We start from the raw sequence: 27,026 nt of genomic DNA on the forward strand, positions 1-27,026 counted from the left end.
TTTTCAGTCCTGTTTACCTCTCCTGTTCTCCTGAGTTCTCAATGAAAATTGATTAAGAAAGTCTCCTTAAGTATATTAGAATGAATGTCAGTTGATCTTGCTCTCTTCAGCTCATTTCTTAGTGTACAGTTATTTTCTCCAGCATTTTTTTTCATTCTTATCCCTTTTAAATATGTCCAGATATATAATATTAAAAAATGTTTTAAAAAAACATGGAAAATTTAAGCCCTCCTTGCATTTTTTACCTTTCTTAACTCATAGTGGATTTTTATTTTAATCACTCTATATAAATGTGTCTTCTATTATTTCTTCTTGTCTTTTGTAAACTATGACTCATTATACGCCTTCACCTTTCTGATCTTTATTTACATGCTTTTGCTCTTCCATAGTGCTGTTCTTTAAAGCTCTTGTTGTTGCATCTTGAACGATTTTGTGATTATTCTTTTGTCAGTACTTAAGGGGGAAGCTTTTTTTGGTCTGTTACTATGGAGCAGTGTGACACTGTGCCATTCAAATAGTAAGGTAAAAGATTAAAATATGTATGTAGGATGTAGCTCGTGAGATGATGGTCCTTGAGGAATGTTGCTTGTATGACGAAGAAAAATTTGCATTTGTTCAGTAGCAGACAACATTAAAATAATTTCAGTCGTTTAAATAATTTCAGTATTTGCTTACCTTCATATACAGAAATCAGATTGTGAGTAAAACCTATTGTTAAGTATTTATGTACTTATTTGTGGGCAGAGCTGCTTTTAGGTTTCTAAACTGTACGTAATACTGTTAAAACCTAAATCTGTTAATTAATATAGGACTAATAAAGAACTTCTAGACCTCCCAACAGTAAATGCTGGCACATTATCATGCTCTGAATTATTCCTTCACATACTAATTATGCTTAAATAAGACAAAAATGAATTGCAATGTATCCTAATGATCACTGAGTAGGATAAGCTTGGGAAAATGATGTATTTGCCTTGCATATGACCTTTCAGTTCTTTTTTTGTATTGTATGCTCTTACTGAGCTGTTTGCCTTCTATCCTTCTATGATATGGGAAGAAGTAATCGTTCAGGAAAGACCAGAATTACTTCAGGAGCCATTTGGCATTTGCAAGAACGTAGTAGGGGTTTAATCCTCTTGAAGAGGTTTGATCCTGGTGAGTCATTAGATGGGGAGTTTCTGTGTGCCTAGATTTGGGACGTTCTGTCTTAAAAAGCATGTAGGTCGTTAGAAAAAATGCAGTCTGAAGTTACAGACTTTTTTTGTCCTTACTTTCTGCTGCAGAATACATTATTAACTTCTATTTGAGAATTTGGAAGGGGAAAGGAAATGTGTTTTGATTTTCTTGTATATAATAGTTTATTGAAGTTTTCTTAGAATCACATGAGTTTGGGTTGGAAGGGAACTTGGAAGATTATCTAGCCCAGCCCCTCTGCTGCGGACAGGTACATCTGTCAGTAGATCAGGCTTCTTACTTTTCCCAGTTGTTGCAGGATTACATATTGTTTCCTGGAGCTACTGATACCTCCTCTTTTCAGTCATCTTACTTCTTGGTCTTGAGCTTTACTTTTTTCTCATCACAAAAGTGAGGCATAAATCAAGGCAGCCAAAGCTGTTGTGACATCTCTTGCTGTTTACGTATCGATATGAGGTTCAAAGCTATTTTAGTTTTGGGAACTTGTATCACCACAACGTGGTTTAATTTGGCGAGGGCTTCAGTGGGATTGCCTGAAGTTAACATTCAGCTTGTTATTTAGAAGTTACCATTATTTTCCCCGATTACTGCCCCTTTTGTCTGAGAAGAACATAAACATTTAGTACATGTATGTCCTGAACTTTTCTTGCTTTCATTTAGGTCTGTAACAGTTGAAGCTTCTTGCTGGGGAAGCCAGGCTCCATCTTATCCTTGGAGGTGGCAGCTGCAGCCAGAGTGGCCAGGAACTCCTCTGGTGTAAGAGGGTGTTGCAAAAATATCAAGCTTGGGCTTTTCTTTTGTAAATCAATCTGTGGAGAACGTTTTAACATGTTTGCCATGAGCAAAAGGCTTTTGATGGGGGCAGAGCTGTCTTTGCCAACCATGCATTTGTTTGGAAGCTGCTATTTTTAGCCTGTTAGCTTCTAAGCCTTTTGTAATAGCAGAAAGAGGAAGCGAACAGTGAAATCACTTTAATAACATATTTCCTGGTTGAAGTGACTTATCTGTGAGATGTAGACAGAGGAGATGTCATTTCCTGGATTACTTCTCTTCAGTTTGGACAGTCTGTTTTACTGTGTAATCTCTCGACCCAGCTTCTTAATTGTAGTGCAATTTTTATGTTAAGTAATTTAAACTACACTTTCTAATGAAAATGTAAAGCTATAAGGAAACACCTTTTGACAAGATGCTAATGTGCGTGACAAGTCTTTCATAAACTACATGTTGATACAAACTTGAAATCTCTTACCTTAAAATTATGCTCTAGAGCTTAAAATCTTGTTTTTGAAAGAGTATGAAGATAAAGTTTGTTCACAGGAATGAAAGAAGTTGACAGTTTCTGTTCTTCAAGATGCTGCTACTCGTCACCTCTCTTTGACACCGGTGGTAGCTGACTGTCCTCAGGAGTCAGGACACTTGCAAATATTTAAGGACAGGCAGTTGTGCTGTTCTCAGATTTCTGTTCATTCATAGCTGCTTTTCAGAATTGTTCCCCAAGTCCATGAAAAAGAGACAGAAAGAGGCAATTAAAAAATTAGGTGCTAATATGGTTCTCAGTTTTTATGGCCCACAAAAAGGCTGTGAAATCAGAATGACACAGGAAAAAACAGCAACATCTGAAATGATACTATGCAGCTTGATTTAAATGGGAAGTTACAATTGTTTTGGACCTTAAAATCCAACTTTACTAAAGTAGCTGTTGGAGGTGATTTAACTTTACTTACTCAGACTTTGTGCATAAGATCTAAGTAGAGCACTATAAGTGTTTTACTTTGTCAACCTCTGACCTATATTTGCATTCAAAGCATGAAAGTATCAGGTGACTTTGCTTCTCCCCCCCAAAAAATATGAAGAACAAAAATATGCGACCTTGATTTGTGTGAATACAGAGTGCTTTTATATCTTCCTTAAAATGCCTACCCAGTTAGTGATTGTTAAAATATTGTTTCAGTAGCAGTGAAAGGATAATGTAAAAGGGGTGATAAATAAAGTACTAGACTGTGAAGAGAAAAATCGAGGAAGAACATAGTCAGAGCTCTAGCAAACTAGTTTTTACTTTTAAATCTATGCAGTAGAAGCAAGAATTGCAATGCATCATAAAAAAATATGCTTTGGACCAATTGTGAAACCCTTAATTGCATTAAGGGATTCTAAAGAGTAAAGAAGCCTTTGATAATGTAAATTGATACTGTAAACTGCAGTCATATATTAATGCAGTTATATTGCAAATATATTAATGAAAGTGTAGCTTCAAGTTGGATTTGGCTTTGGATTTGGGTGTAGACTGTGAGCTACTTGGAAATGAGACTTCATTGTGCTAGGTAAAATCATAAAAGATGTCCCAGCAGCTCTCCATCAGGGCATTCAGCGCGTTCCTTTCCTTCGTGTTGGAAGGTGAAGATCTGGATTTCTGCAGAGACACTGTACTGCAGAATGAGATACCCTTTTTTGGAAGGCTGTCATTGCTTAATAGTTGGTATTACAGATTGTGTTGTGCTACGTTGCAGAAAGTCACCTCAAGCCAGAGTATTTTCCATTAGATTCATGCAGATTATTGAGAGGTTCCTGTGCAATTCATGCAATGACTAGTCCATAAGTCTACTTTGGCTTAATTTTATTTTATCTTTCATAAAAATGTAATCAAATATAAGAATAGGTGCTAAGTCTTCTGTCCCTCTGAAAGATGAGTGCGATGTCCTAGTGCATCACACATCCTTAATGGGTCTTGTGGGAACAGTTACAGTCAAGGCTAGAACAATACCTATAAATATTATTCTTTAAAGTAGCTAATGATTGAGACTGTCTTCTTCATTGACTACTTTTTTGCTTATTAACACTGTTCTATGTTTCTCTTTGTAAGAAAGTTCTAAAGGTGATTAGTAAGACCTTCATGACACAGTTCATGTTACAGGGATTCAAGAGTAAAATTCTTCCTTTCATCTGTGCAGCAGTGGAAATATTTTAGGTGTTACATGACAGAATGGTTGAGGTTGGCAAGGGCCTCTTGAGGTCATCTAGTCCAACACCCCTGCTCAATGCTGGGTCAGCTAGACGAGTTGCCCGGGACCGCGTCCAGTCAGGTTTTGGATATCTCTACTGATGGAGACGCCGAAACCTCTCTGGGCAACCTGTTCCAATGCTTGACCATCCTTGCAGGAAAAAACGTATTTTCTTGTGTTCAGGTGGAATTTTATGTGTTTTACCTTATACTCAGTGCCACTTGTCCTCTCAGTGAGCACTACTGAAAACAATCTGACTCCATTTTCTTCATTCCCTTCCATCAGGTACTTACAGACATTGATGAGATCCTCTGCCCTGAGACTTCCAGGCTCAGGAGTTCCAGCTCGCTGAGCCTTTTCTCTTATAAGAGATGCTCCAGTGCCTTAATCTTCATGGCCCTTTGCTGGACTTGCTCTGCTAAGTCCCTGCCTTTCTTGATCTGGGGAGCCCAGGAGTGGACGCTGCGCTCCAGATGTGGCCTTACCAGTGTTGAGTAGAGAGGAAGGATCACCTCCCTCTACCTGCTGACAATGCTTTCCCTAATCCAGCCCAGGATGTTGTTGGCCTTTTTTTTTTCCCTGTGAGAGTGTATTGCTGGGTCATGGTGAGCTTGTTGTCCCCCAGGACCATCATGTCCCTCTTGGCAAAGCTGCTCTTCAGCCTGTGCTTGGTGCCTGGGGGTTATTCATTCCCAGATGCAGAACTTGGCATTTATGCTCGTTGAACTTTGTGATATTCTGCTCCGTACACTTCTCCAGCCTGTCATGAATGCCTTCAAATAGGCATTTCTTGAGTAAGTCCTATTTTCCATATGGTCTGGAGACTGCTGCTGATACTTCCCAAGACACTTTCATTCTTAGGAGGTTATGAAAAAAAAAGGGCAATTTAATCTCTTAATGATTAAGCAGATTTTCAAAATTAATGGGTTTTTTGTGGTGAAAAGTGGCGTCTCCACAGAGGAGGTAGTTTTATTTGTGTATGTGCATATTTAGGACAGTCTGGCGTTCAAAATATACTGAATAATTTTGGGCCTTGCCTTTAACTCTGCCCAGGTAGCTATACTATTAGAATGAGTATTTTAGTGTGATTTGCAACAGAAATCATCCCTTCCCAGATGTATTAAGGGAAAAAAAAAACAACCCACAAAATCTATAGCTTCAGCTATTAAGACGACTGAAAAACCATCTAATAATATTGGATGCCTGTTAATAAATGTGATGTGGTCTCTGACCTAAATCTCTGTGTTGCCCTGTAAAGGCTAAAAAACTGAAGAAGCAACCTCAGGATTTTGTTCTTGGAACAATGAACAAAACTGCAAGTTCAGGCAGAACTCTGGAGATGCTGGGTATGAGTGGAGTCTCTGGCTCTTCTTAGTGTCTGAAACTTTTATTTTGTTTGTCCTTGCATAACTGGAAAGGGCTGTGTTTTTTGAAGAATAATTTTTTAGGGTGTTCTAGGTTACTGAAAGGTAGAATTGAGTTAAGTCTCGTAACAGGCATTTAAAATACTAGTTTTAATTCAGATCTTGTTGATCTTGTCCCTTGCCATTTAAAGGAGTCTCAGTTGTTTTCCATGGTGACATTGATAATTGGTAGCAGAATGGCATGTAGCGTTCTGGCTTGTCTTCTGTTGAGTCACTTAGAAAAAGTAGTCTAGTCATGTGAGCTTGAATTATGTGGTGTACTGTTGTCTTAAGTTTAGGTCATGTCTTGCTTCCATGAAGAAAAATGTGCTGTTGAATATCCAGAATAAGAAGGCAGAAAGAATGATTAAAGCAATAATATGAATAATACAAACACAAAGTTTTTGAATATATTGGAAAAGTGTAATGGAAGTAAGAAAAACAGACTGAACTGAGTATCTTAAATCAGTGCTTAATGAGTGGGATTACTTATTGGTTAAGATTAGAACTACTACTCCAGTTTAAATCCCAGTGCCACTAAGCACTGGTAATGTATCCGCATTGTTTATAGCCCAAGTTGGAGCCAGTCAGTGTGTGTTAGCTCCTTTGTGGTGACTGGTTTATAAACATACTTGAGAGCTTGTTTGATTTGCCTGCTAGGAATGTAATGCGTGCTTGAATAATATATAATCATGCTCAGCATAGTAGTTTTAAGAAAGTTGTTAATCATGATTTTAAAACTCAATTAACTTATTTTTATTTCTTTTTCAGGATGGCTTGAATTCTTTGGTCCTTGACCTGGATTACCCAGCACTGAGGAAGAACAAGAACATTGATAATTTCTTAAATAGATGTAAGTTGCAAGTGGCCCTCAAGCAATGACCTTGTTGTGATGTCAGTAATAGGAAGCTAAAGGGTCAGAAATGTGTTGCTAAGTTTCATTTGATTAATTTTCGTAACTCTAAGCTTCTGTGTTCGGAAGACTTTGGAGAGCCATTTATTGCAGAGAGAACCTCATTTTGGGGAGTCATTGTATTGCTGAAAACATGTTGGAAAATACCAGTTGTAGATTGTAATTTTTCCACCTACAGTTGGAACAATCCTTTTGTGTTATTTTTTATCTTAAGTGTATGCTGTGACATAATTTGCAAAGCACATCCCAGTTATTATTCTTTAATTTTTAAAAATGTTAACATTGTATATACAGTCTTATTTAATCTCACGGAGAAGTCTTCTGTTGGTTTTTAAAACTATCTTAAAATCTGTTGGTGCATTTTTGAACCTTTGTGTAAATGTTAGTGTTTCTCCACAAATTAATTGTAGATGGGATCTTGGAGTTTATTGTGCGTATGAAAATGTCAGATTGTTAGATCAGAGTAGCTGTATTTTGTCTTTTTTAAGTGTTTTCTATCCATGTATATAAACAATTTTTTTTCCTTGTAACAATAGTGGATTATTTGCTTTTAAAAAGTTAAGTAAGTCTTCTTGGAACAACTGTGTTTTGTAGTGAGCTTATTTTGAGTTGTTTTTGTTTTAAACAAACCCTTTTCTAGAGGGTATTTTGAGGTTACAGTGGATGCAGTCTTGTCAGGCACTCCTGTTTTTGGTTCTTTACTGGTAGAACCTATGTGTCTGCCCTCTGTTGCTTTGGGACTCCTTTGAATGTCCACTCATGCTACTCAGGTGGTAGCTGGTGTAGTCTTATGGCGAATTCTTACATTTGCAATTCAGTCTCATTTGGGGAAGTCACTGAAAACAGAATAAATAAGACACAGATTGGGAAGGAGAGGCATACTTTGGGATTCTTCCGTTTGTGTTCAAAGGAATTCAAGCAGATATTTATGGACGAAAGGGTCAGGAACAGCGTTTCAAGTTAATTTTGTTACCTGCAACTGTGCATTTTAAGTGTAATGTGGAGGAAAAGCCTTGTCTACAGCAAATATGAAAATGATGTAAATGGCAGTATCAGTAACTTTCATGAGCTGTTCAGATTTGCCTTTTCATTACAACACAATTTTTTCAGTAGGAGGATATTAGAAACCTTTTTCTAATCAGAAGACCAGTATCTTCTGGTATGGTATCTGGCTATCGAAAATAGCAATTATGAGAAAACAATTTAAACTTGGAAACTGGTTTTTTTTTTTTTCTGCAGCCCCTGAACATTATTGCTGTCTGTCTTCCCTTTTCTGAAGGCTGTTACTCGTTCTTCTACTCTGGTTTCTCTCCAATTGTTGTAGGAAATAATATTAGGCATCTGATGCGTCCTGCAGACTACCAGCAGTGGCAGAAACCCAGAAATATACTCTTGGTTCACAATTTTATTACTGCCTCTTTTAAAATCGGCTGACAGTTTACAGTTGAAATAGCCAGATAGTAGTTAGAGAAAATTCAGAGATGTAGTACAAAAGAAATTCACAGTTTTCAAGGGTGCATGTCATCCTTACCTGTTAAACTTTAAAGTGTGTGAGAGCTGACAACTTTGATTCACACATTCTAAGGCCATACATCTCTTCAGAATGAAACTTCTCTCCAGTTTCCATACTGCCTGGAAAGAATGGAAAATAATGCTGCATAGCTTCTGTGATTTACAGGGCTTTTTCGAAAGGTATTTCTGAAACTAGAGTTTTGTAAACATTAGAAGCTGGTAAGATTTTGGCATTGAAACGGAAAGAATGAGTCCTGGCACAGCAATTTGGTTCAAAGTCCTTTCCGACACAGGTGTCTGTGTTTTTTTATGAAGCAGACTGGGGAACTGAGCAGAGTTAATGCAATGAGTGGCGTCATTGATTTGTTCGTTGCTTTTTGTTAAAGCTAGTCAGGCAAAAGAAAAGCAAAGTCCGGTTTCTGATTTTCATTTTGCTTTACTGTTATTTGTGTCAGCACAAAGAGAGCTGCTTGGATGCATGAAAGAACAGGAGGATGATTGAGTTCTTAGTGGCATTGCCGTTTTTTGCGATTTGTGTTGCTAAACCTTTATCTCATGTATTTTTGGAAACTGTTCTGAAGGTAGCAAGTATCAATGGTAAGGAAGAGCACAAGCTTGCTTGCTGAAGGCTCTTGCTACCGTGGACTTGGAAGAAGAGCTGGGAACAGGATTAAGAATTTATGGAACAGGAAGTTGTTGCTCTCTTAGGTTAGGGAACAGCGAGTTCTTGTCTCTTCTGATTTTTCTTGACATCCGAAGAGCTGTAGCAAATGCCTAGATGAGAATTATTGTCAAAATGTTCTGACAGCTTGTGGTGAGCGGTCTGTGCCGGGGGCCTGGAGCCTGCATCCCTCCTCAAGGTTTCCTGAGGTAACCACGGAGAGGCGGTGGGGCCATCTTCTGAGTTAGTGCTCTGCACTGCAAAGTGAAGGAGCTGAGGCAGAGTAGTTGCTTATGATTGCTTTAATCCATATTACGCAGATCTTCAATAATTGTGGAGACCACTGCAATAATCGTCATACAATTGGTCAATTTTAATCGCTTAATTCTTCAACGATAGCAATTTGAGATGGAAATCTTTTTTCTGCCATATTCCCAGGGATTTGAATACACCCTCCTTCAGACCTACAAGTCATTAGTAATTAGGTTAATGTTTTATTAATAGCTAATTTTAATCTAAAATTTCAATAGTTTGCATCTCAGCTGGGACATTAAGTGATACGCAACTCAACTCATAATTTCAAGCTGAAGTTTGAGTGTTTTTACTCATTTCACAAAGCTACAATTTATTAATAGCCCATACCACAGGAGTTTGGTTTATCCTGTTTCTGTGTCTGCACAGAAATATCCTCTTCATCTGTTTAATATACAAGAATTTTTTTTGTTGCCTGCTTTCCTTTACTATTCTGTTTTTTTAACCACTTTCTCCAAGGCACTGAACCAAAGTGGAGCAAGTGTTTTTTTTTTCATAAGAAGCACATAAGTATCTCATCTAAAAATATAATAATTCATTTTCAGTCTTGCATTGCTTTAATCAACTGTTAAGGTTCCTTTTTTTTTTGCTGCTTTTTTTGGAGTGTTCATGGGACAGGAAAGCATAACGTAATATTTAATTCCAAAACAATGAGAGGAATTTCACAGTCCTCTGAGAGCAAAAAGGAGCTTGCTTATTTTAGAAAAGAAGCTTGAGCTTTCCGGCATGGGCTTGGTGTAACAGATCTTTCTTAGTCTTTTCTTTTCTTCTTCTGTCATCCAGCCTATGACAATAGATTGAGTAAATTATTCCACGTCACTTTTTCTGCCATCTGAGATTTTTCAAAGTGTTGAATTGTTTTTTATTGGCTTCTGCCTCTTTTGGTGGTCTCCTATGCAGGTACTACATAGCCTGTTCACTGCTTTAACTTTTGGGAGCAGAAAGTTAAAAAACTAAGCAGGAGTTTTTAACTGTTGTTTAAAATATTTAGTCATTTATAATCCTATCATCAGGAATGGGACGGCATGAAGAATGGATTTTGAGGAAGTCCAAATAGCAGCACAGGGAGTGGTCCTGCCAAACAGGCCTGGTATAATCCGGAAGGCTTCACTCCCTAAACGAATCAGTGACTTCATATGCATTAACCAGCATCACTCAAAAACTGGAAACCTCCATTGTTCAAATGATGTACAGATGTCTTGGATGTTGGCAAGCTCTGATGTGTAATGGCAGTGGGTACGCCTACACTAGAAGGAATTTTAAGTACAGGTGTGTGACTTACACAGCAGCTTTGCTAACCCCTTGCATAAGCATCCTGCAGAGTTGCTTTTGCCATTTTCCTCTGCAGGCAGATGCTCCTTACTTAGAAGATTTACCTGCTAAGATGAACGTGCTAAAGTAACAGTTCTGGTTCCTTCCTTTATGTTTTGTTACATCGCTAGAAGATCCTGAACCAAATGTCAGCCATGCAGTTGCCAACAGACACACGTTATGTGGTGTGGTGTTAATGCCTATCCTGGCTGTAATTCTCTCTGCTCCATACTTCCTGTCAGTGGCACAGATGAAATGTCAGATGCCAAGAAGAATCTTAGAAATTTAGTGCACTTTAGAAATTGCATTGAGTCTAGGAGCTAATTGCCTTTTGAGTTTTCTCTTGGCTTCCTTAAGGCTGCGCCTTGCCAGGTCTTTGCAGTGACCTTGGCAGGCTGGGCTTCAGTTGTGTTCTCAATGGTACTGTGCTGGTAAGAGCAGCTATGGGAGAGGTGTCAAATAAGCAGCTTTTCCCAGACAGAGCATGAATTAGCACCACAGTGTTTAAGACAGAATGCCGCAGATGTATAAGCTGGTTATATGACAGTGTCATTAACTACCTTTCCATTTGGATACTTAGTAGATACAGAGCAATTCAGTTCTGCCATCAAGCTTACTTTCATTGAGTCAGGGATGTGTCCTCTGCTGATCAGAGCACTGTTGCTTTCTGTTTCCCTATCTTCCACTTCTTTCGTCTGTGCAAGACACAATACTACTTCTGTTCTGCTTTCTGTTCTCCAGAGGAGAAAATGCTAGCCTGCTGAAGCCGTGCCTTCAAATCTCTGCTGCTTCTGCAAGGTCTCCAGCAGCTTCTTCTTCCTCACACACCTTTGACCAGAAGTGTGCACCCCTAATTACTTCAGTCTTTCAGTTGTGCTTTTTGTTTGTTTTCGGGCGGGTGTGGGGTTGCAGTACTTCCTGGCTGTGCTTCAGTTTAACTTCTGGCTAGACTTTTGCCTAGGGCAGCAACTTTTGACTTAATGTACTCCATGGCAGCACTCATTGGCTGACTGTGTCTGGTCTGTGGGGATAAAATTGCACTCTCGCATTTTTATTCCTCGAAGATACACAGCCCAGAACTGCCCGATAGACGTTCTTTCTAATTTTTAAGAAAATAACCTGGATGTGAATCAGTTTTTTTGATGTGGTTTGTATTTTTTTTCTTAAAGAGCAGGAAAGCTCGAGTTTTCTCCTCTTCCTCCCCACCCCCTTTACTCTTCCTGCCAGGTATTTATTCCGTTTTCGCAAGCACATGTAACCTTCAGCCACATTCTTGCTGCCAGCTGTCAGTGACTGATCTGAACACTCTGCCCTTTCAGAAAGTGAAGCTTCATTTATTTAAAGGTTATAGTGCCATTTTCAACTAGTAAATCAAAAGCTGTCTCTAAACACTCCTGCTGTCCAGCATTCCTGGGCCTCCCAGTGTTAAAGAAACCTGAGTCATGGATGATGATATTCTCATATTTTAGGACTTCTACTCAAAAGTAACAATGTTTTTGTAAGATTCCATTATATTCTGGGGCTGGGCAGTCCATCTAATATCTTCCTTTAAACATGACACTTTTTTTCTGATGGGCTTTGTGCTGTTACAAATTCATGAGGCTGAAGATATGATCTGTAGTATCTGTGTATACAGATACCGCAAGTGTACAAACTCATATGTGTGAAACCTTCTGAAAATTCAGTTCTCTACTGAAAGGAGACTGTTGGAAAGGTCTCCTGCACCTGGAATTAGATCGTGATACGTGATACATGAATTAAATCATATGATCCAGCATGTTGCAGTGCGGACATTGCTTTGGGATTTCTCTGAGCTTGCCTTCTTGTAGACTGTTTTTTGTTTCAGGTTGGTTCCATGCTTTTATTATCTGTTCCGTATCTGTTAAATTTTATGACAAAATAGACAATCCATCTGTATTACTGACACCTCCACAACAACTGCATCCATAGGTGGTGATTGCTATCTTTCATGAAGATTAATAAATCTTTTCATAAAGCAAGTAGGATTTCTCCATCCTCAGCATCTCACAGGGATGATAAAACTGGTAACGCCTCAGCTGGTATCATTTGCATACTTCATTATATTCGTATTATTCATACTTTATATTATTGGGTTTTTCATTGTTTAACTGCCATGATTAACGCTTAATTAGTTTCACTGGAGCTGTAGTAAAGTTGTTTATAATGGAGCTATGTAAAACTACACCGTACTCTTTCAACGTGTTTAAATCCCTGCTGTCTCATCTTGCACATCTGAAAACATTTGAAACGTCTCAGAAACATTTGAAAATAAATTCATATGATTTCCTTCCCTTGTGAGTTGTAACATTGTGTTCAATCGTGTAATTTTATATCCACTCTGACTTTAAATTTGCTGATATTTCTTCTGTACTGCTCCTTCCTCTGAATTTGCATTTGTTGTCCTTGTTGTGGGCCAAAGCTTCTGATTTGCTTCCAAGCACAAGTGTTCCCTTCTCTGACTGAAAAATTAATTCATGCCATGATTGAAATGGTAAACTTGGTGTGAGTGAAACACTGTTGCTGTCCTATTCTTCCTTTCTAAGCTTTCATGATTCACTGTAGAAAACAGCCTCAACAGTCTCTCAACTCCTTTTCATGTTCGCACTCTGGATTACTGCAGTCTCAGTACACGGATTGAGGTTTTAGTTGCCTCTGTCTGTACAACTTTCCTAGCAGGCTTTTTTCCTTGATTATTCTTAACTTGTTTTGTTTTTCTTTAAACCTGTCCCCTTCCCCTTGACACCTAATCTTATCCTCACAGGAAGAAGTTTTTAGTTGCATTTTTGTGTTCTAAATGTAACAGTCCAGCTCTGCTCAGAGCCAGATGTTAGATCAGGTTCTTCAGGTCCTTGCGCAGTTCAATTTTGAGAATTTCCAGAGACGGAGGATTTGCAGCTCTGCTGTACAATCTCCTCCATTCCCTGGTTCTAGGGATTCTTTTCCTACGAAGTGGGATTTCCTGTGTTCTAATTTATCTGTTGCCACTTGTCCTTTCACTTTGCATCTCTTAAAAGTAAAGCTTCTTTCAGCTTCTGTTGAGGCCAACAGTTCAGATTTCCTGAAGCTGAACAAAACCAGTTCTCTTAGTTTCTCTATGTGCGTCATGTCGTCCCACCCTTTAAGCATCTTGGTGGCCTTCCATTAAACTAGGTAATGTTTTGATATTTTTCTTGCATCGAGGAGCCCAAAACTAGATGTAGCATTCCAAATGTGATCTCACAGGTGGCAAACAGAGGGGGAAAAAGTCAATTCCCTCAACCTACTGGCTATGAATTTACCAACACAGCCTTGTGTGCAGGTTGTGCAAAGGCTTGTTGCTCATTCCTCTTCATTCATCTTGCTGTCCACTAGAGCTCTTAGGTCCTCTTTCTTAAGGTGCCTTCTAGCTAGTGATCTCCATGCTTTACTGTTGTGTGGTGGTGTTCATCCCAGTTACAGGACTCTGCATTTGCTTTTGTGGAACTTTGCGTTTCCTGTCAGCTCATTTACCCACCCTGCCTGGGTCCTCTTGCCAGTATCCCTGCCCTCCAGTGTATCAACACTGAACTTTGAACCATGACTCCAGCAAGTTTTCTACCCAACTTGTAATCCATATCAGCCTGTCCAGTTACTTGGAGGTGCTGGGTTGAAAGCCATGCTGTGGGTAAAGGAAAGAAAATACATACTGCTCTCCCCTAGTCCACAAAGACAGACATCTCATGGAAGGCAGTCAGGTTAGTTCCCATCCTTTCTTGTCAATCAAAGGCTTAGAAGTTTGTTCCAGAAGGATTTACTCCATGATTACTGTGGCCACTGAGCTAAGGCTGCAGCTCCAGCCTGTAGCTTTCTGGATCCTTCTTGCTTTTCTGGAACACAGACATGATGTTTGCCCTTTACCAGTCATGAGGAGCCTCCCCAGGTTGCCGTGACCTTTCAAAGGTGACAGAGGACAAACTGGTAATGGTGTTGACTGGCTTCTTCGGCATGCTTAGACACATCCTGTTCACCCCATGGTCCAGCATATGTCAAGTTTGCTTAACTGACCTTCTCTGCAGTGATATTTCACTGCCCCACACCCTGCTGTGAGCCTGCGTTTGCCTCATTCTTTCTTTTATTGCCAGTATATTTATAAAGGCTCATTTCCCTTCCTCAGCCTGGCTAGTTTCAACTCCAGCTGAGCTTGGCTTTCCCAATTCCATCCTTGCATGCTTGGGAGAGTCCTGCTGGGTAGCCCATCCCTGCTTCCACGTTTCAAACCTTCACTTTTTGTGTTGGAGTTGAGGCAGAGGTTGCCCATTCAGGCAAACTGGCTCTCTGCCTGCTTGATTTCTAGCTAACTAGAACAGTCTGTTCTTCTGTTGTGAACGTGTCATCTTTGAAGACCAACCCACTCTTCTACCCTCCAGAGCAGCTTCCCACAGGATCCTGCCTGTGAGTTCCCTGAACAAGCTGTAGTCTGTTCTCCTGAAGTCCAAGGTCTGCTCTTTTCCTTCCTGAGTTCTCTCAGGGTCTTAAATTCCACCATCGCACGGTTACTTCAGCCAAGGCTGCAACAGACTTTGTTATCCCTGGCCAGTTCTTTCTTGTTTGTGAACAACAGGTCACAGTGCCTCCCTGGTTATTGGGCTTGTTGCTTACTTGGGTCAAAAGAAATGTTTTTGATGGTCAGGAAACTCCTGGATTTCTTGTTGCTCATCAATATGTAGGAATGGTTAAACTATTTACTAGATGTTCATTATCATTAACTCCCTGCTGACAATTCCATCTTTAATGTCATACGGAATTAACTCTGCTCCTTTTTCCCCTCTTATATTCAGATCTGAGATCCCTTTAATGCCCTTCTAGGAATCAAATTCTCCACAGTCTTTGACCCTAAACGAGGATCACAATATATACAGCTCTTCGTACGATTCCATGCTCTTCCCTGGTGCAGGTCTAGCTCCAGCCAATCTGTTCTGCTTCCTTTTGTTCTTCTAAGCATATGTGGGGGCAGTGTTAAAGCTTGTCATGCTTAGGGAACATTACCTCCAATATTATGGATTCCATTCATTGCTCCCATTATTGTTTTGTCCTTGCAATAGGAATAGGGTTTTTTTAATGCATTTAGCCAGGAATGCGTTTGCTTGTGCACCACGTTTATAAAACTATTGAGTCTAGGAGCCTGCATGTGTTTAGAATTTGTCAGAGGTCAGAATTTCACTGTTTTCCCTTGCAGAATCCACAACTGCCAACAGGAAAAGCACTGAAAGACAGGGCTTATCTGCAGAATATTGCACCGGGGAGTACTTCAACAGAGAGCCCTGCAGATCGAATTTTAAGCAGCGTAGGACTATGTATGCGGTGAACACTAAAGTGCTTTGAGATGGTCAGCAGTTACATAAACATCCATAAACTGAATTAGTATTTTGTGTGGAATCAATGAGTGGGTCTGAACTCATATCCTTGCATAATCTGAAGCTGTACGTGAAAGTTACTGAATTATTTTCCTTGCAGTTTGACTGCTATTGAACCCTCCAGGTGTGCAGGAGCAGGTTGCACCTGCAGTGCTTTGGTGTTTGCCAGGTACTTCACACTCCTGTGTTATCAGTGGAGCAGCAGTGGATCCTGGCAGCCCAGCAGGTGCTGTCTGAATATTCAAGATAGGCATCTCTGGTTCTTTTCATTATCAGAGTCTTCCTGTGAGCTTGTGAATGATTATTAGAGGTGTGAAAAGAGAGTTAACAAAACCAAAAGACATTTCAGTTGTTACAGCTAAAGGTAGGTGGTTAATGGTTTCCAAACAATTGTGGATAAACTATTAATAGTGATTGCAGATTTCAAGAATTCCCAAGAAAGATCTAAACATTTAAATAAAAGTAGGTTATATTAATTCTAAATGAAAAATGTTTGGGAAAATTCTTGTATTTAGTTAACGGATGCATTATCATAACTTTTATTTGATTTGTTTTAGATGAGAAGATTGTGGAAAAAATCCGAGCTTTACAAATGAAAGCTGAAGACTATGATGTTGTTAAGGTGATTGGAAGAGGGGCTTTTGGCGAAGTGCAGCTGGTAAGAATTTAATGATTTAATGATTAGACACATTCACTGCTCTAGCCAAAACTTTCCCCGGTCTTGCATGTGTTATGTCTAAAAATGCATACTTATAAAGAATGTGTTAATTTCATTGTATCATGGGGTGATTTCTGTGCATAATGAACAATGCATCTGAGTTTAAAACATGATGGATTGGAAGGGAAGGCCTTGGGAAACTGTATGCTATCCTTTTATCAAAATAAAAAAGGTAATTTATGACAATTCTAACTTTTTTTTTGGTAGCAAGTGTAACTGTACATGTCTGAAACCTTCCTGTGAAAGTGCAACAGAAAGACTTGTTTTGCTTTTATAGTTGTGATGCTTGTATTGTGTTTAACTGATAAGATTAATGTAAGATATTTCCTTAACATTATCCGTTCAACATTTTATCCTATATAATATCTAATGTAAGAATGAGATTACATTTTAAATTTATATTGCAGAGAAATTGTATTTTTAAGAAAGGCAATCAAAATACGAAGTGACTCATATCTTGCACAGTCTGCTTTTAATTTAGCTTTGATTTTTCCTAGATTTCCAAACCATACTGTGTGATAAATAGCAGCAACTAAAATCTGAGAATACAAACAAGTTATCATGAGTTAACAAGAGGGACAGCTTTTCGTGAGTTAACAGATTACTGTATCAGCTGATCCATGATAATTCTCTGTGTAACCATTTTTAGAGGAAGAGGGATGTGAAACAGGTCAGTGGAAAGTGGAGCAACTAGTTTGAAGCAACTACATCTTGTTATCACGAGGGAAAAAAAATCCTTTTGCTTCTGCCTTTTGACACGGAACTGACATTTTACTGTTCTGTACTAATCTTTGTAGAATCATAGAATCATTAAGGTTGGAAAAGACCTCCAAGATCACCAAGTCCAACTGTCAGTCCAACACCAGCTTGCCTACTAAACCATGGCCCCAAGTGCCACATCTACATATTTTTAACAACTGTAGGAATGGTGACTCCACCGCTTCCCTAAAACTAGGAAGCTGGAAAAATAACGTTGTCTTGTCCAAATCAATTTTGGAAAACACAAAGACGTTTTGGAGTATTGTTGAGGAAAGTGTCAAGATCTTAGCTCTGAAGTGCTGATAGGAGGTACACAAAGTATAATGGCAATCAATTTATGATCCATTTATAAAATTATTTGGTTCTTTCCATGTTAGTATTGGTGAAACTGGTTGGAAGTGAGGAATAAATCCCTACTATTAGCCTAATATTTGTGTGACGCTGGGGTAATTGGCAAATTTAGATGTAATTCCTGTGGCAGTTAACAACATTTAATCAGCAATTTTTATTCATTTATGTTATTTTTAAAGTGACTTCATCCCAGTGTGGCAACGTGATAATGTAGCTCCCTCTTCCCTATTTCTTTCTGGGTTATTTTCACTTTGTTTTTATCCAGAAGTATTTATGCAGAGGAGTATTTGCAAAGATGCCTGTTTTTGAACAAGACTTTAAAAGAATTTGTCTTGTATGTGCTAGTATGTCCTTGCTGGCAAGAGATTAAAACCAAAACCAAAAACCTCAGTGCACTACCTTACTTGTTTGAGAAGGGTCTGCTACAAGGAGCTCTGTTAGAAAGCAGTCAACTCTTTGCCTTTTCACTGACAGTCACGCCAAATGGTTTGTTTTAAAGTCGTCTATTAGACATTTTTATCATTCTGTGCATCCACTTAGAGTAACTAGTAGAAATGCTCCTTTTTCATGCACTTGCATGGGAATTCAGCAGAGAGTCCAGTTGTAAGGAGCAGAATTTGTCAACCATTTGTTGGGGAAAAGGATGAAAAAGAGAAAATACCAGTAACAGAAATTGCGCATTTTTTTTGATCTCACACTGATATATTTGCTGGAAGCATCCAAGAGAGTCATATTTTTAATGTGCTTAAAAAAACAAAATACGCTGTTTTATGTACGTATGTATAGCTAATAAAGTAAGAGTTTTTCTAAATAATTTTCATTTTTGTTTTTAACATTTTATTATAAATATGAGTTCTTAATTTGTTCTGATTAGAATGGAATTATTTTTCTTAATTCAGTGTCATGCACAATTTAAATTCTAAAGTAGAGGTGATTTTTCACAGTCTACATACTGCAATTAGGTAGTTTGAGGGGTCTGATGACAAACCTTACTCTCATCTGCTTGTTATTATAATGTAATGGTAAAATGCACAGTGACTTCGTCATATAATGATGAGCTGTGATTTTTTTGTTGTTATGGGGTTTTTTTTATTCTTTACATAAGCCCTTCAAGACCCAAAATAAAAAAGCTAAGAATGCTTGGTGCTGGAAGGGAAATTCTGTGTGTTCACATTGAACTCTTATGTACTTCATGTCAATTTCAAAGAATACACTTTACTAGAAATCATGTTATGTAGTCATACAGCTAAAAAGCAGTGGGTTAATAAATACAGCTGTAGATCTGAACTAATATTAGCTGGTGATGAGGGCATACATACCTAGATTTTTTGCCACACAAGGTACGATACGAGTTTAAACTATTGAGCTAAGCCATTTCTATTTCTACTCCATTCAGAATGTTAACACCACAGTTGCAGATGATGGATTTGAAGTAATCAAAATATTTTGCAACACATTCTGTAATCAAAATAGAAATTTGCTTCAGTCAGGACTAAACACTGCAAGAACCATAAATAAAACATGATTAAATGCGTGAGTTAAATTCATGAACGTCATGTTATTGGCATGTGCCATTGTGCATGAATATTTGTAGCACATGTATTTGTTAAATATTTGTAATATTTAAATATAACAAGCAAAAAAAAAAGAAATATGTAAACCTGTAGCATAAAATAGTCAGCTATAAATTCATTAATTTCATTTTGTTTCCCCCAAGCTTTCTGCTCCAGTGTAGCATGTTCTTGTGAAAGAAGTGTGGAGAGCTTGGCATTCTGGATTCTAGCAAGAAGGGAAACTGCATCCTCTGCTGCTGTATTATACTGCTAGGGTTTTTTTAAAAAGCCTTGCTTTTGCCCCCTTCTTGTCCCCCCCAAAAAATTTAGTCCAGTAAAGGAAGATCTGATTGCTCTGGTCTGAGCATCTGAATTTATTGGAAAAACAATTTCCTATAACCCCAGAAATATTAAACTCGACTCTCGAACTGTGGCCTCTGGCTTTGCTGGGGCTCTAGTGATGGGGAAAGCTAAGAAAATAATTGCCAGCTGCCAGATCACTGGTTCTCTTATGCAGTGCCATGAACAAAAGTGTCCGGTGTCTAGGGCAGACAGAAAAATTGAATTATGGTGCTTAATATGGTACTTGTGGTTTATGCAGAAACAATAATTTATGAGAGCACATCCTGAGTACCTCATTTGTTTTCGCTTGAGGAGAAATCCTCTTGATTTGAAATTGAAACACGTCCTCAGTTCTTTCTACCATGTCTAATCGCAAAGTACTGTGATGCTGCAGTGTTATAGCAGACTGATGGGATCATCTACTGGAATAGAACATTAAAGCATGGCTAACTTTTGTGTTTGGATAGTAAAGGATGGTCTGGGTGACAGCCTTTACTGTGTGATTTCTTAGTGTTGCAAACCAGCAATTGTCATAGCCTGTGAAACAGGTGCTGGTTTAGTGTTTTCCATTAGGTGCTTTGATGATTAGCTTTAGTTCCCCAGCCCCTGCTGGTGTACAATTTTGGAGTAGTGCAAATAAAGCAGTTGTAATATATTACCTGAAAATTTGCCAGGACATGAGCTTTGGTACCCTGTTGGTAGTAATTTCTTATGGCTGTATTAATTATTTTTGGATACTTGTGATTATTTCAAACCTTAGAGTTCATTTCACAACTCTACTCTAGGATCTTTGTTTTCTTCTATCATAAAAGACACGATACCGTTATCAGCACTATGTACTGAATCTGATAACTTCAGATGTTATTTTCTTTACCTGCAGATGGTCTTCTGACCTGAATGCTGTAGAAATTATAGATGCTTTTTGCACATACTTGTTTCTTGAAAATCTTACATTGATGAAGCAGAGAAGAGGGAAAAATCTTATGTCTTAATGCATTTTCATAAGTTAAAAGAGGCCATGCTACTTAGTGCCGATGGCACGAAGGGATTTTCCTACCTATTTTCAGTTACTGGGATGAGCTGCAGTTTAAATTTGGCAGTTCTTTTAAACAGCTGGAAGAAACTGGAACATCATGACAGTTTAATACATGAATAATCTGCTGTATCAGCTGATATACGTATGTACAAATATAGCCCAGAGTAAAGGGTACAGTAGCTAGTGGTTAAATAGGCTGTCTCCAGGGGCTGTGGTGGTGATATAAGAAGTGATACCTCTGGCAGGTCTGCTCACCTGTGAGGCATGCCAAGACACACTGTGCTTTCTGCTCCCCCTACCCTTGTTCACTTTGCTTCTCCTGCCCATGAACGTGCTTCAGGCTGTGCTAACAAGAATTTTTTTTCCCCAAGTAGTGGGAGACAATTGTACTTGGAAATGAAGGAAGATTTACTGACTACAGGCAGGCAAGGGTACACAATGATTTTAAGAATTTTAAACCACTAAATACATTGCAGAGCTTTACATGAGCTTTCACAGAAAATGCTTCTTCAATTAAACAATAGGACAGGTTGAGAGAGTTGGGGTTGTTCAGCCTAAAGAAGAAAAGGCTCAGGGGAAACCTTAGAGCAGCCTCCCAGCACTTAAAGGGGCCAACCCAAAAGCTAGGGAGGGGCTCTTGATCAGGGAGCAGAGGGATAGGATGAGGGGTAATGGTTTTAAGCTGAAAGAGGGGCAGTTTGGATTAGATATGAGTAGGAAGTGTTTTACATCCTTCTCTGGAGGTGTTCAAGACCAGGTTGGATGAAGTTTAGAGCAACCTGGTCTGGTGGGAGGTGTACCTGCCTACGGCAGGGGGTTAGAAACAGATGATCTTTAAGGTCACTTTGAACCCAAACCATTCTATGTTTCCTTGATTATGTTTTTGAGGTTGCTGGTCTTTTGTGTTTTTTCTGGGTTTGAGCAGGATTACAAAAGCTCTAGTTCATGGTTTATAGTTTGTGGTGTAGCACCAAAGTCTTTGTAAATAATCCGGTGTGGGATTAGTAAATAGGAAGGAGGAGGGAGTTTTCAAAATCCTTTTTTAGGACACCTTTGTTAGTTGGTTAATTGTTCCCATCTTAAAATATATGTGTCTAAGTAGATAACATGTTCCTGTTTTGGTGTTTCGTTGGAGCACTTTTGATCTAGCTATACAGAGGGTTTGTTGGCTGATGTTAAACTATGCAATATGTTAATCCTAAAACTTGTGTACCTGTAACTTGAGAGCAAAAAAGCCTCAGTTTTAAGATCAGTAAATTTATAAATAATCCAGTTTCTCTTCATGTTCTTACTCTTTCCAAGATTCCACCCCTGCAACACTGCTTCTGTTTCTACAGATCACCTCTGTTGGCTTCAGCAACGTTAATGTTTACAGCTCCTCAGGAGCAGGGAGGCTGATGGTTTGTAGACCAAATAGGTGTCTCTGTGAAACTTCCTGCTGCAGACATAATGGACCTGAAACATTTACCACTGCTCAGGAAAAGAGCCTATTAAGCATTCTTTCAAGTAGTGTAATTAAACTTGGACATTGTGTAAAACTAAGAGGTTGGGGGATATGGTTTATTTTATTAAATGTGAGGTTTTTAAATGCACCGCAAGATCATAACCATTTGTTTCTGGTTTCACAAATTAGTCCATTTTTTATTTCCATGTGAAGAAAATCTGCAGAAACCAAAAATGCTGTTAGGTTTTTTTTTTCCTGCTGACTCAGTCATCTGACATTTGAATACTTCTCACCTTGATCCCTGCAAGGGACACTCAAGAATGTTAACAAACTGGTCTTTAAGTACTTGTTCCATAAAGTAGCATAAATCCAGCATTGTTTCATTAACAGGGTAATGGCTTTACAGTCTGTGCTTTAAGGATTTTGTTTCATGTCTGTATTGGGATGAAGTTTTCCAAAATATTTTCAAATTTTGTCATACAAGTTTTAATTTCAGTTTTCCAGCAAGGTTTGTGTTACTGATTTTGTGCTATTTGGAGTGAACTCAAGGGCTGCTTAAGAAAAGAAATAGGAGCAATCTTCTGTGAAAAATAAAAATTGGAAGAGTCTGAAATGGTCTGCTTGCAGAATTTCTAACATGAATGAATGCAACAGAGAGGTAGTGTTCAGAATAAGAAAATATAAAGAGTTGCATTTTATGTCTCCTTACACAATGGAACTTTTGAAGAGGGAATAGAAAAGCATTTCCTTCTTTTTCTGTAATTGGAATTGTTTCATCCTGGGTGATTTCAGTGAGGCATGTTCGCTCAGAAAATGTTAAGAAGAGCAGTCCAGTCCTTCAGAGAAAGTTGATACTTTTTGCGCTCTGATTTTTGGATTATGTTTCTCTTTTGTTCTATTTGGTTTTAGCAGTTTCAATTTGAGTAAGCAGACTGCTGGAGTCTGTTCTCATTTTTATGCTCGTAGACATAGTGAAGAATAACATATGCTTGTATTGGTGCATCTTCAATAAAACAGGTACCTCCTAAGAGCTCTTCCAGCCCCAAGGCACGTCCTTCTCGTGGCCCTGCAGCTCCTCTTTTGAGGTTGCAACAGCAGCTGCAGCAGTTGGCTAGAATCTGGCATGTCTTCCTTCATTTGGAATCCTGCTGTGTGTTTTGATTTTTTTTTTCAGCAGCTGTTAGGGTTTTCTTTCCAGATTTGCAGGTTCTCAAATCCTTACTGTGTAGAAAATTGGATATATGAAGACCTGGAGGCATCGCGTGCCAGAAAGCAGTTTGCACATAGGAGAAATAGACTGTGCTGGTATTCAGTTTTTTCTTACAAGGCATTTTAAAGCAGTTGTTTTTCTTCTTTCTCACCCAACAGGTTCGCCATAAGATGACGCAAAAAGTTTATGCAATGAAGCTACTTAGTAAATTTGAAATGATCAAGAGATCAGATTCAGCCTTTTTCTGGGAAGAAAGAGATATCATGGCCTTCGCCAACAGTCCGTGGGTGGTTCAGGTAAGGAAGATACGCAAGGGTGAAATAATAGTAATGCTACTACTGATAAAGCCATAAATCTTTCCTCATGTTGAGTTCTCTTTGAATGTGCATCTAAATTCAAATAATGGTTTAATTTTGGTTCTTACTTTTAAAGATAAATATTTCAAGCAATTTCACTGAGTTGTGTGTGTTTGTGTTAGAAAGTAGATTAATTTACATTTTAGTCACTGCAGATGCATCATAAAATGGTATTAAGCAGATACAAATATCCGTATAATTACATGGAATAATAAGGAGGTTACCTTTCCAACTAAGAGGTTCTAGATAAAAATGTAGAAAGAGATGTCAGCATTATTTCCAGTCTTTCCTCAGGATACAGTCAGTTAATCACAGGCCATTAGTATCAAGATTGCTTTAACTAGTAACTGTCTCTTCAGCTGCGATTTGGTAGATGAGTGAGTGCACAGTCCTTGTCTCCCATGAGAAAGGAGGTTGTAGCAGTGGTTTTACTGAAACCATCTTCTGTTTAGCAGTCAGTTACTGCATCTGAGCTCAGAAGTAATAGACAAGTAATGAAGAGTTGACTTCTTCAGCTGGTCTTGAACACCGTTGCTTGCAGCTGTCTTATGACATGTATCATCATCTTGTTTGTAGTGTGAATTATGCCTTTGGGAAGGATTAGTACTAAATATTGCAATTTGTTGTAACTGGTAAATTACACCAATTAATTAAATGAGTAGTGAAAGGCTATGCTTAGAGAAATTGTTAGTAATTCATTTTGTTAAATGATTAATACACTTAAATGCTTTGATGTACATTGCCGTACTTCTGCATGTGCAATGAGTAAAGACTGGCATTAAGCTTTCCATGTATTCTTTGTAACACTTTACCTCATGTATGCAAGAAGTATTGATGAAGTTTTTTTTGTTTAGGTGTTTTTCTCTTCTTAGCATAGCCTGTGCTTTTGTCCATATTCAGCAGAAATATTTGACCAAATAGATGAATTTTTATTTAGTTCTTTCTTTTGTTCCCATGATAGTAGTTTCCTGGATTTGTTTTTATTTTTCACATGCAGTTAAGAGTACAAAGGAATGTAGGACACTCAGTTTTCAAAGGAAGGTGTAGCAAACATGATATAAACGTGTGTGTATTTGTAAACAGCAAATGAATTAAAGCGTAGTTTCAGTTGTGCCTTCTATGGTAAAGTATATTGGTGTAATATGTTTAGGTAACATGGTCCAGTGGTATGGGACATTGAGCTGGTTTTAAGAAAATATAGGACCTGTTCTGGTCTGGAAACTGGGACAGTTCACACTGCTTCTCTGTGCTGCCTTCTTTATACAAAAAACAAGTGAAACCAGAGCCTGTGATAATTTTGATTTTTTTTTTTAATGGACTCTCTTGAGGGCAATGACAAAGTTGCTGTATAAAGGCATAGTGTTGTTATTTATTATTGTGTTATATTAATATATTTGCATATGAGAATGCAGAGACTATTTTGGATTTTAATTTAGATTTTAATGATGAAATGCATGATCATGATATATATTGTATGTACCGTGGCTGGGGTGTTGGAACTAGATGATTTTTAAGGTCCCTTCCAACCCAAATCATTCTATGACTCTATCTGTTTATGAAAACAAATACAGTGCAATATATGTGTATTAGAATATATATTTATTATATAGGTCTTCTGTCCCTAATATACAGTAAATTTTAATTTAAAGGTTGAATCTCCTTAATAACATTCCTGCCTTCGTGGTTCCTCAGCCTCCGCAAAATCCCTTATTTTGATTTCCTCCTTTCCACTCATCCTGTTTTTCAGTTGCCTTTAAATTTTTTGTGGGTAACTTAAATATGTGAACAATTTTAGTTTTTAATGTAAAGGAGCAGTATTCCCTGAGAAATAAGGTGAGAGACTTCCAGAGATGTTTTCATACCAGGCACTGAACATGGATAGTGTTGCTGTTTGCTGGTTTGGGCTGTTTTCAGACCTGGTGATACCTCTAAAATGTCAGCTCCTTGTCTGAAATACCTTTTTAAAGAGATTAACCCTAGTTTCACTATCATGCCAGCTGCAACCTATACCAGGCCATTAATTTATTGTAAAGGGTAGTTTCTTTGTATTCTGTTGCAGTTGTCTTCATGTTTTTGTTCCTCTTTCCTATTTCAATAAATGTATCGATTTAGGACAAAGTCCGTAGTGACAACCAGTTTTCTAAAAAGGTACAAAGAAGGAGATATATAATGTACAAAATTTAGAAACAGTCTAAGATGCTATTCACTGTTGAGCTATTTTCAAATCAATACATGATGCTCCCTTTCTCAGATCTAATGTTTGCAGTTTGACTCAGTGATGCTTTTTAGTGCCAAGAAACATGAATACATATAAGCTTCTAAAATAATCAGGAAATCTTTTTCACTGTCTTAAAAGTGAAAATGAGGTAGTTCTGAAGTTCAGTAAATTTCAAGGTACTGCCGTAATTAACAGAAAATTTATAATATCTGAATGTGAAAAATAAAGTTGCTTTCCATCAGCCTTGAAAATACATGTTCAGGTTTGTTGAGGTTTCAAGATCAAGTGCTTTATTCTTTTTGCTAGCTGTTTCTGAAAAGTAATTGCTCTTTTTCCTTTTCCCTTTTATTTCAATGTTGCAGCTATTTTGTGCCTTTCAAGATGACAAATACTTGTACATGGTAATGGAATACATGCCAGGCGGAGATCTTGTAAACCTTATGAGCAATTATGATGTGCCTGAGAAATGGGCCAAGTTTTACACAGCTGAAGTTGTTCTTGCTCTTGATGCAATTCACTCCATGGGCTTGATACACAGAGATGTGAAGCCTGACAATATGCTTTTAGATAAATATGGGCATCTGAAGCTGGCAGATTTTGGCACTTGCATGAAAATGGACGAAGTAAGTATGCAACTGAATAATTTATCATCTATAGAACTGTAAATCTAAGGTTATTTTCTTCTGAATTATAATACGCAAAGGAACATTAATCAAATGGTCTGCTTGGTTGGGAAGCTGTTACTTTTCTCTCAGTTTTAAATACAAGGGTGCTCTAAATAGCGCAACCTTGTTTATAATCAACTCTTCTGGCACATGAAAAAAAGGAAGTAAACTTACTTTTTGTTATTTTTGAGAGCATGTGTGTTTATGAATTTCTGATGTTCATTTTTTTCCAGATGTCAGAAAAGCTTATGAAACAATTCTTAGTTTCAACATTGGACCCTCGGAACAGTTTGTAAACAGACATTTTTCTGTAAATGAAATTATTTTATAGGCAAGATACAGTCCCTGGTTTGTGGGTTTTTTTTACTGTATCTAATTGTTCTCATAGCATCCTCTAGTGGTCATTAAGGTCACTGTAAGGCAACAGTGCTATGTGATATATTGATTAAAACTGATGTTAGCTATTCATTAAGATGTCATACATTTTAATTGTCCAGATTTTACCATATATGGCCAAACATACAGTTTTCTAATGCAATTGTATAAGAATATTTTATTTTAACAGGGTGTAATACCTTATGTTATTAAAGAAGACTGAAAAAGTAAAGCTATCTTTTGTAATTTGCACTTTTAAAATCTTCCCTGATAATGTTATGCTGTAATTTACGCAATACAT

The 27,026-nt window shown here is 38.0% G+C and overlaps 1 protein-coding gene across 3 annotated transcripts in view; it reads left to right on the forward strand.

Moving 5' to 3' along the window:
- The window catches only part of ROCK2 (Rho associated coiled-coil containing protein kinase 2), a 110,376-nt gene that overhangs the window by 39,203 nt on the left and 44,147 nt on the right, over window positions 1-27,026 (forward strand). For all 3 annotated transcript variants that reach the window (XM_069850501.1, XM_069850502.1, XM_069850503.1), the window contains exons 2-5: window positions 6,368-6,449; window positions 16,256-16,356; window positions 23,270-23,407; window positions 26,048-26,308. In XM_069850501.1, coding sequence (XP_069706602.1) covers window positions 6,368-6,449; window positions 16,256-16,356; window positions 23,270-23,407; window positions 26,048-26,308 — 582 coding nt within the window. The remainder of the gene's footprint in view (window positions 1-6,367; window positions 6,450-16,255; window positions 16,357-23,269; window positions 23,408-26,047; window positions 26,309-27,026) is intronic.

The sequence above is a fragment of the Phaenicophaeus curvirostris genome, chromosome 2, assembly GCF_032191515.1.
Source record: "Phaenicophaeus curvirostris isolate KB17595 chromosome 2, BPBGC_Pcur_1.0, whole genome shotgun sequence".
Taxonomy (NCBI): domain Eukaryota; kingdom Metazoa; phylum Chordata; class Aves; order Cuculiformes; family Cuculidae; genus Phaenicophaeus; species Phaenicophaeus curvirostris.